The sequence below is a fragment of the Balaenoptera physalus genome, assembly GCF_965194825.1.
Source record: "Balaenoptera physalus genome assembly, chromosome: 7".
NCBI lineage: Eukaryota > Metazoa > Chordata > Mammalia > Artiodactyla > Balaenopteridae > Balaenoptera > Balaenoptera physalus.
The window spans coordinates 56,172,824-56,183,003 of record NC_138886.1 but is presented as its reverse complement, the minus strand read 5'-3'; the positions used below and the strand labels follow the sequence as shown (position 1 = coordinate 56,183,003).

Below are 10,180 nucleotides of genomic sequence, written 5' to 3'. Positions count from 1 at the left end.
CAGAGAGGCTCATTGCATCAGCAGGAAGAAGACTAGATGCTCACTAGGGTCTACACTAAAACCAAGGCTCTGCTTCTTCCCACCCAGGGCGACATGGAGGGAGGAATGTCTTTTCTGAATCTTCCTTTCCAGAGTGCCATATTCAATATGCTGTTTTGGGAACCCACTGAATTAGATTTAAGTTCTTCACCTGTTACCTGTAAGTTCTTCAGCTATTAAGAGGACATAAAAATACTTTCTTTTCAGGATTCTTATGAGAATCAAATGAGATAGTGTATTAAAGCACTTAGCACAGTGTTTGGCTCATGGAGGGTATTCAAGAAATAACAGCTATTATTTATCTTAATCTGTTAAATGGAGACAATGGTTACCTCACATGGTTATGAAGACCTGTGATTAGATCACTGTACGTGGAAGCATGAGGCTAGGCCTCCTCTGCGCAGTCCTGTTTCTAATATGAAGAGCCAGGCGCCTACTTTTTCCAGAGCCTATTCTAAGGCTCCTTGCGAAAGCTGGGCCATTGCCTTCTTCATGATACGTAAATAATGAACCTCGTGCATTCTTTTAAAAGCAATCTCTCTTTTCTCACGTTTCTAGGTTTATGGTTATCTTTCCATTTATTAATCTCTGTCCCCACACCAGGCAGGGAAGCCCTGAATAAGAAGGTACATCCATCACGCCCAGCCGGGTGTTGGCCCTGCCGCGGAGCCCGCCAGCAATCTGCCCGAAGAACCTGGGTCGCGGCGCGGCGGGACCGGCCAATCAGAAGAAGTTTGGCCCTCTGCAGTTTCCGTCCGCTCACTAGGAGGCGCTGCGGCCGCCGCCGCGGCTCCCGGGGCTGTAGCGGGCCGGGGCGGTTGGACTGGCTGCTGACGCTCGTGGCCATGGAGTGGGGTTCGGAGTCGGGAGCTGTGAGGCGGCACCGCATCGGAGGGGAGCGCCGGGACGGCCCGGCGGCCGCGCCGCAACTGGAGAGGGAGGCCCTGGCGCAGGAGCCCCTGGCGGACGCGTGTGGCGGCGGCGCGAGGACGCGGAAGCGGAGTGGGGAGGGGAGCGGCAGCGCGAGCCGGGGCGCGGGTACCGGACTGTCTGAGGCGCGCGCCTCGCTGGGGCTGGCGCTTTACCTCCTCGCGCTGCGGGCGCTCGTGCAGCTCTCGCTGCAGCAGCTCATGGTGCGTGGGGCCGCTGTTGGCCACCGCGGAGAGTTCGACGCACGCCGAGCCAGGTACCGCCGCCTCCGCCGGGCCCGGGCGTCCCTTTTCGGTGCGGGACCCCGCACCTGTGTGCACCTGCCCCCGCGGGGCCTCCCGGGCTCGCCGCCCCCGCCCGGCTGCACGTGGGGTGGGGTGGCCTGGCGCGTTCCCCTTCTGGAGCCCCAATTTGCGGGACGCGGGGCTCGCGCGGCCCCCTTTTAAGCTCGTCGTACAGGTGCGGGTGGCCAGGGCGATTGCGCCGGCTTTTCCATCCCTTTTTTGCCTCACCTGCAGATGGTTTGGTTATTAGCAATCGCCCATCTTTCGGAGCAACTTACCCTTTTTACTAGCTCTCCTACTTTGCAAGTGAGATGAAAGGCTGTGAGGTTTGTGGACCCAGTTCGGTTTTCTGGGAAGGGTCCGAAGGGGCTAATGCAGTGGTCTAAATCTTTGAGGGTCACAGGTCTCAAACCTGAGAGCTATGGAGGCTCTCCCTGGAAGACGGCACATTCAAAATTTTACTATTTCAGAACTTCTCAATTTCCTGGAGTTTGTCCTTGGGTCCTTGGTGTGTAAGGTTTGGCGCTTTTTTTTTAAAAAAAAAAACAAAAACAAAAACAAGAGACCTTTAAGTATACTAGGAAACGTGAATTAAGTCAAAGGTATTGTGACCTAAGTGTGTCAAAGCTCATAAAATCATAAGTTAGCAGACTTTTCAACAGCCATGGTGTTTTAGAAAACTTTTTAAGTACAAAATGCTGGAAGCTTATTTTCTTAAAGGCTTTCTGAAACACGGCTCCCCACCCCCTGTTTTCCTCACTTGGAATGCAGTGAAAAGACAAAAAAATTTTTTGTTTGTTTTAGGGGTAGAGTTGGTTTTGGCCTGAATTGAAGTTACTTGGCCTTGTGTGCACAATGGGAGGGCTGAGTCCATTCTTCAAAAGTTTTTCTTTGCTTATTTAACCTCTTGACTTAATTGTCTTTGCTTTTGGTTTCTGCTACTTAGAATCAGTAACCCAGCCGTCAGTAACCCTCCAGAGTGTGACACAATGAAATTGTATTCTGTCCTGTCTAGCCATCGGCAGTGATACATTTTGAATAAAATCTCTTGGTTTTGTATTGATTCGATATGGGGGTTGGGAGAAGTTGGGAGTGGAGTGAGTGTAGAAAACTGAAGGGATGAACTCATGGAAGGCAAAATAAAATGATGGAACTTTGCAAGTGATTTTCACATGTTACCTGAAATACTAAAGGCAGCCTCTTTTATGTGAGAAGTCAGAGAACTTGTTCTTTGGCAAGGGGAAGTGTGGAGGAAAAGTTGCTCTGCGCTAAGTGTTAGTTTTAAGCCTAGGACGCCTTGTCATCGTGATTCTTCTGGTTGCTTCCAGGGATTATCTTGAACACATAACATCCATTGGCCCCAGGACTACAGGAAGTCCAGAAAATGAAATTCTGACAGTGCGTTACCTTTTGGAACAGATTAAACTGATTGAAGTTCAGAGCAACAACCTTCACAGGATTTCAGTAGATGTACAACGGCCCACAGGCTCCTTTAGCATTGACTTTTTGGGAGGGTTTACAAGCTACTATGACAACATCACCAACGTTGTGGTAAAGCTGGAACCCAGAGATGGAGCCCAGCATGCTGTCCTGGCCAACTGTCATTTTGACTCAGTGGCAAACTCACCAGGTTTGTGCCTGTTTTTTAGTCATTTTGAAATCCTCACAACAGGAAAGCTTGTTAACTCTAAGCTGCTTGAGCAATTGTGGGCACTATTTTCTTAGACAAATCTTTTCATTGCGATGGAAGATAGGATAATTAGAATAATTATCATTTAGTTTAAGGTCTACCTTTCAGTATTCTCTCAAGTGCTTTGTTTACTTAATTTTTAAACATTAGTGCCAGCAGCCCAGCGACAGGGCATCGAGTATTTCTGGCAGACTGAAATAGCCTTATCAGTGTTACCAGTGTGTGTTCTTCAGTCATGGAGTTAGGTCCTGCCACTTCAAGTGTTTACTCAGCTAGGTGTTGTGCTAGGCTTTGGGGTTATGGGATAAAGGAACAGTACTGGCCTTCAAGGGACACATGGTTTGGAGGCTCACTCTCCTAGCAGTTTCTGTCGACCTATAACGTGAGAATGTTGGTCCGTTGGGGATGTCATACTGGTAGAGTACCTCATTAATCCATAAATCTTGCCCTGAAAATACTTCAGCAGAATAGAGTACTTGATGTTTAGGACAGTGCCTGACCAGTAAATATTTGTTGAATTCAATATCTCCTAAATCGAACTTCAATTTTTTAGAGTAAGATTCCTCAGAAAAAGGTTTTCAGTGGCTAGAAATTGTAAATAGGGAAGAATAGAAAATAATAGCAATTTGCAGTGAGATGGCATCTGGTTCAGTCCCCTCATTTGACACAGGAATACACTTAGCTGATCACCACTGATCTGAGACAGGCCCAGGACCTGGGTTTCCTGGCTAGTCAGTTCTTTTAGCTATATTTGAAAGGAAGGAGAGTATTAGGATGTAGTTAATGTTCCCTTTGGCAAACTACTTAACTTCTTTCCTCAGTTTCTAATCTGAAAAATGGCGATATAACAGTACTTTCCTAATGGCATTGCTTAGAGTATTAAATGCGGATTAAATACGAGTAAAATAGTAGAATAGCAACTGGCATGAAAAATCCTTTTTTTGCAATTAGTAGTTATTTAATATTAAGTACTTCCGGATTGCTTAAACTTACATCATCCCCAATATGAACATCTAGAGTTATACAAACTATAAATTAAAATTTATGTGCTTGATAAAATTTTTCATACTAGGATATCTTTAATTAGGAATCTTGCCAATTGCATTTAGAATGTAACATGCTTTTTCAAAAATTAGTATGCACTCATCTGTTTTATAAGGTCAGAAATACCTTTGTGTGTGCTGGGGAAATTAGTGGTCTTGTATGTCCATTTCAAAGCGGTAATAAAATAAGCATCACCCTATGCCCACTATTTTGATGCTTAAAATCTAGGAAGGGACAAATTAACATCATGGTTATTTAAGAGCATTATATAAGAAAGACATGTATACAAGTATCAGAAACAAACAGTACCAAATGTTAGAAATCACATATATGGAGTCCAGTAATGAAAGGATGGCATTTTGTGGGTTACTGGAACCCATTTTTAACTAAAATTTTGTATGGATACCTATGCCAACAATCTCAGGGAAATTTCTGTCATTAATAAATTGTTAAAAATAGTTTTAAAAACGTTCATAAAATAGACTGTCACCTAAATTTTTTTAGTGGATGAACAAATTGAAACATGGTTATTTTTTAAGGGTACTTCTCAGCAAGGTATCTGGAACTTAGGAACTGATACCAATTAGGAGTAATGTTACCCACAGAAAGGCCTTAAATATCTTCTTGGGTTTGCTGCATGGTTCCAGGTTGTTATTCTGGGGCTGGCTTCAGTTTCAGGGTTAATTCTAAATGGAAAGGGATGTTGGTTAAGCATCCAGCCCTTATAGATACTGTCCTCTGACTTTCCTTCACTTTCTTAAAGATACCTGACCCTTCTCTAGGTTTATTCTCAGACACCAGAGCCATTAAAATAAAGGAAGATAAAAGGACAGTTTAACTTTTAATCAACTCTGTAGAGATATATATCTTTAAATTTCCATTTCTCTTCTTTTGAATAAAGAAAAATTTTACTGCTTTTTATTTTAAAGTAAGTCACAGTCTCAAAGTTAAAAATCCTTTGTTTCCTTTGGTTTTTGAAAGGTGGCACTTTTTACTGATAGCTACATTATACTTCCTGCTTGATAGTACTTAGGTAATTACTTTGTTTCACTTCGATTAAAATACAATCCAGTAATCACTACTGAGACAAGTATAGCTAGTAAGTAGTTTCTTCTCAAGTAGGAATGGGGTCTGGAATTTAACAGCACCAAAACAAGCATTTTAGCTGGCTGCAGAGCCTTCCTTAAGTTTGCAAAGAGGAGAAGAAAAAGCTAACACTGAATGCCTACCACATGCTAGGCACTGTGCATTACCTTGCAATCCTCACAACACAACTGTGAAATATAGATGTCATTAATCTGCTCTCTAGACCAGGAAATAGTAAAGGGGCAGAGCTAGAATTTACATCCAAGTCTTTCTTATTCTAAAACCTACACTATTCTCTGTAGCACCCTGCCTCACACTGTGTAAACCCAGAAATGCTATTGCCTGGGTTGTTACTGTGCCTATTTACTTTGATTATTCTTTGAAATTTTATTATGGAAAATTTCAAATATATACAGAAAGAGAATTGTTTAATGAACCTGAGTGTACCTGTCACCCAGCTTCAACAGTTCAATCTTGCTTCTCTACTGCCCTACCCCCCACCCCTGACCTTGACTATTTTAAAGCAGATCTCAGCTATATCAGTTCCTCTGTAAGTATTTTGGGCTGTATTGTTGAAAGATAAGGACTCTTTTTTTTTTTTGACATGCTCATAACACCATGAATTACCTCACTGAAAAACTTAACAATAATTCCTTAATATCATCAAATATCCAGTCAGTTCCTTAATGACCTCTTATGGTACTTTTAAAAAAGTCTTGGCCCTAAAGTCATCTTTATAATCACCTTTAATTAATATATAACGTTTCTGAATTAAGAGGTTAAGTGATTTGATGAGGTTCTCTGCTTTATCAGTGCTGGGACCAAAGATTACTACTTAGGTCATTGGTCTCCTTTCCTGTATCTTACTAGATTGAGTGTCTTCTTTGTACTTTTTCATCACATGATCCCCTTGGAGAAACTTTAAAAAATGCTACACTATCCACACTGACCTCTCTTATGATTTTGGCAGGAAAACTAGCAGGAAGGGAGTGGGTGGCAGTTGGAGATGACATAGGAAACCGTGAACACCAGAAGTGAGGATACTACAGAGGACGTGGAATAAGGATAAAGAATTTTAAAAATTGCTTTGGGCGATGAGAATGCCAGTTTTCAATATTGCCTTAGGTCCCTTCTGGTTGATTATTCAACAGGTATTAATTGAGCAACTATTGCAGGGCCAGGCACAGTTCCAGATACTGAGAGTAAATCAGCAAGCAAACCAAAGATTCCCGTTCTCCTGGAGTTTACTGCTGGTGGGTGTAGTTATCACCAGATGATGACAGAGCTATGCTACTTGCAGCTATTGTGATGCTTCCTTGATGAGAAAACTCTGTTTCTTGCCATAATGGTTCACACTGTAAAGGTTTTAAAATCTGAGAAGCAAATCTGTTTTTCTGATTTAAAGGTGCCAGTGATGATGCAGTTAGCTGTTCAGTGATGCTGGAAGTCCTACGTGTCTTGTCAACATCTTCAGAAGCCTTACATCATGCTGTCATATTTCTCTTTAATGGTGCTGAGGAAAATGTCTTGCAAGTGAGATTTTACTGTTTTAAAGACTAGGCTTGAGTAATAATGGTAATGAGAATAATAATAATAACAATAGCTAACACTTATGCATTTTGATTATTCATTCGAGTAGTATCATAAAATGACATGCAAAAGAGATACTGTACTGGGCAGTACTTTAAAAAAATCTACAGCCACTTATGTATACATGTTTAATATTTGAAAACTCAACTTAGAACAGATCGTCTTATCAGTGTTTTATTCATAAAAGGGCTCTGTGATGGCATAATTATTTGCCTCAGGTTTTCTAGAGTTTCAGAGATGTTTTGAGGCAGGCACACGGCATGAATGCCCAACCACAGGGATAGCGCCTTCCCTTCTATTGTTTTGCACTTTCTTTTGCACAGGCTCACACTTACTAAAGATGTTGTTTGGCTCCACTCATGGAAATCAGGCTGCCTTCTGTGAAGAGTGACTTTCTGCTGAGCAAACTGCACACGGCCATTAGGCAGAGAGAGACACACAGATGATGTCTTTAGATCCTGCCTTTGAAAAAAAAAAATGATTGGTTTTTTTTTTTTTATTCTTCCCCTCATCAACATAGACGTTCCGTCCTTTAAAAAAGCAAAATAAAGACTTTAATAGTATAAAATTGTTTAACTGATATCTGTTTTCTTTCCTTCTCATTCAGGCCAGTCATGGTTTTATTACCCAGCACCCTTGGGCCAGCTTGATTCGTGCATTTATTAACCTGGAGGCCGCGGGTGTAGGAGGGAAAGAACTTGTATTCCAAACAGGTGTGTGAGGCTGTACGTTGTATATTTTAATGCTATTTTTGTTTTTATAAAAGTGGAAGTTTTTTGAATGTAAATAATCTAATGAAATGAACATTCTTTTAAAATCATGAGACAGTTTTAGCTTGTCTTTTTGAAGTTTATAACAAAATCATATTAATTTTAATGTCATAAAAATCCAGTAATATGAATCAGAGTTCAAAGCTCAGATTTGTTTAGTTAGGGCATACTAAAATCTGATGTTGGTCGTTTCATGCCATTTTCCTGCTCTATTAGAAATATGGGTAATGTATTTTAGCCAGAGATGTAGCATTTGCTAGAAGCTTAATAATGAGTGTTTTGAGGTATGAGGTGGGCTAGGGGAAGTGAAGAAGGTGATATGGGAACTTGTTTTTTATTTTTTAGCACCCTTCACAGACATGATATTGTTTAAGTTATAGAGATATGTTAAGTGCTAAGTATGTCTTCACAACCTAAACAGTACCACATTTTAGTATTCTCCATCCAACTTACTTCAGGCTTTTACCACTCAAAATGAATGTATATTTTAACTTGAGCCAAACCTTTGAGCATCTCAAGGTTATGAGGTCAGAAGCAAGGTTCTCCCTTCTTTTCACCTCAAACCTTTCTGTTTACTCTTCATCTGAATAATGAGAAGAAGCTGGTACCTAATATCTATAGGGGTCAGTGGATGCAACACTATTATCCATTTTCCTCTAATTCTTGGATGTCAGTCAGGATAAGAGGAACACTTGATATAACAACCACCAGATTAAAAAGCAGCAAGAGAACATTCTGTAAGCAAAGAGGACAGACACTGTGTCTTTCTTTTCTCTGGTGAAAATACTAGGGCTGCACATGGGCAGGAGTGTGTCTTTGTATATTTTCCCTCCTGGAAGTGTACTATAATTTAAGTACCTTCACATCCATACTTTTTAATTTGTTATCACTGGACCCCACCCCTGTACTTCTAGGACCTAGAGAAGAACCAGTCTTAAGGTTTAGTCTGTGCCTTTCCTGAACTTTTTCTGTGCGTATTTATTAATGCATACATATTCTGTGTGTATATATTAATATATCTTTCGTACATATAATCCAGAGAGGTTAAAACACATTTACCTAACTCCTGGGTATACATTCAAAAAAAAAAAAAAAACAGAGACATTAATTTGAATAGTTACATGCACTGCAATGTTCCTAGCAGCATTATTTACAATTGCCAAGATATGGAAGCAACCTAAGTGTCCATCAACAGGTGAATGGATAGTGTGTGTGTGTACACAATGGAATACTACTCAGCCATAAAAAAGAATGAAACTTTGCCATTTGCAGCAATGTGAATGGACTTGGAGGGCATTATGCTAAGTGAAATCAGTCAGAGAAAGACAAATACTGTATGATATCACTTATATGTGGAATCTAAAAAATACAACAGACTAGTAAATATAACAAAAAAGAGGCAGACTCATAGATATAGAGCACAAACTAGTGGTTACCAGGGAGGAGGGGAGGGGCATTATAGGGGTAGGGGAGTAGGAGGTGCAAACTATTGGGTGTAAGACAGGCTCAAGGATGTGTTGTGCAACATGGGGAATATAGCCAATATTTTGTAATAACTTTAAATGGAAAATAACCTTTAAAAATTGTGTTTCAAAAAAAAAAAATACTTACCTAGGGTTAGCAAGGGCTAGACCCAAGTCATTTCATTTATTTATTTACATTTATTGAGTACTCATTTATGCTAGGTCTAATTTACAGTCCTGCTCTTTTTACTAAATGTGGACAGTTAGACATAAAAATTCTACAGTTTACATTTTAGATATAATTGCATTATTTGGAAGGATATAAACAAACTGTTAATAACAGTCACTACTGGATGGTGGGCATTGCTGTCAGAGCTGTGGTGGGTGTGACTAGAGTGGAGGATGGGGCAAAATGTGAAAAGCCAATTTGAACTCTCCACTGCTTCATAAACTTACAACCAGAATTGCCATTACAGCTTTACTGATACTCTTTATAGTTTTCTGTATTGTTTAATTTTTTTGCATTTCATATGATTACTTTAATAATAAAAACAGACTTGTTACTAGTTAGCAATATATATACAATTTAAATGTTTTACTCATTCTAAAATAAAATCCTAGTATTTCAAAATTAAGTGTTTTCTAGAGGGGCATCCTACAAATATTTGTAAAGAATGTTCTCCCCCTTTCTTTGAGTCTTTGTATGCTGTTTTCCCTCTAGGTTTTGGTAGCTTATTCTTGTGGCTAAACTGTATACCTGAAAGCTTTCTGGGCACTTTCTGACAGTCTAATACCTTTCCCAGTATCTCTCTCACTTCCGGATGCCCTTCCTACAAAAGACTAGCTTTCTTGTGGGGATTGCTTTCAGAAAGCTAGTTAATGTTGCTTCCATGTCTGAAGAGGGAGGATGAGGCCTCCTGGGTCTGGAGTCCTGGGGAGCTCTGCCAGACCACCCTGTCCTCAGCGTCTGCAACAGGCACTTTTATCCTGCACAGTAGCTCTTGTCCTGCCCTGGGAATGTTTCCGTTAAAACAGTTTGTCCTCTCTAGTGCTCTGTTATCACTTCAGAGAGACATTCGTTTGGGGAGTTTTTAGTGACTAGAATAATCATTGCTACCTAATTTTTAAAAAAATTTATTTACTTTATTTATTTATTTTTGGCTGCATTGGGTCTTCGTTGCTGCGCACGGGCTTTCTCTAGTTGCCGCGACTGGGGGCTACTCTTCATTGTGGTGCATGGGCTTCTCATTGCGGTGGCTTCTCTTGTTGTGGAGCACGGGCTCT

At 40.7% G+C, this 10,180-nt stretch overlaps 1 protein-coding gene across 1 annotated transcript in view; it reads left to right on the top strand.

Moving 5' to 3' along the window:
- Nucleotides 1-804: 804 nt before the first annotated feature.
- Nucleotides 805-10,180, top strand: part of ERMP1 (endoplasmic reticulum metallopeptidase 1) — a 52,707-nt gene continuing 43,331 nt past the window's right edge. The window contains exons 1-4 of the mRNA XM_082470892.1: nucleotides 805-1,225; nucleotides 2,582-2,883; nucleotides 6,479-6,606; nucleotides 7,271-7,376. Of these exons, the coding sequence (XP_082327018.1) occupies nucleotides 885-1,225; nucleotides 2,582-2,883; nucleotides 6,479-6,606; nucleotides 7,271-7,376 (877 nt within the window). The 5' untranslated portion in view covers nucleotides 805-884. The remainder of the gene's footprint in view (nucleotides 1,226-2,581; nucleotides 2,884-6,478; nucleotides 6,607-7,270; nucleotides 7,377-10,180) is intronic.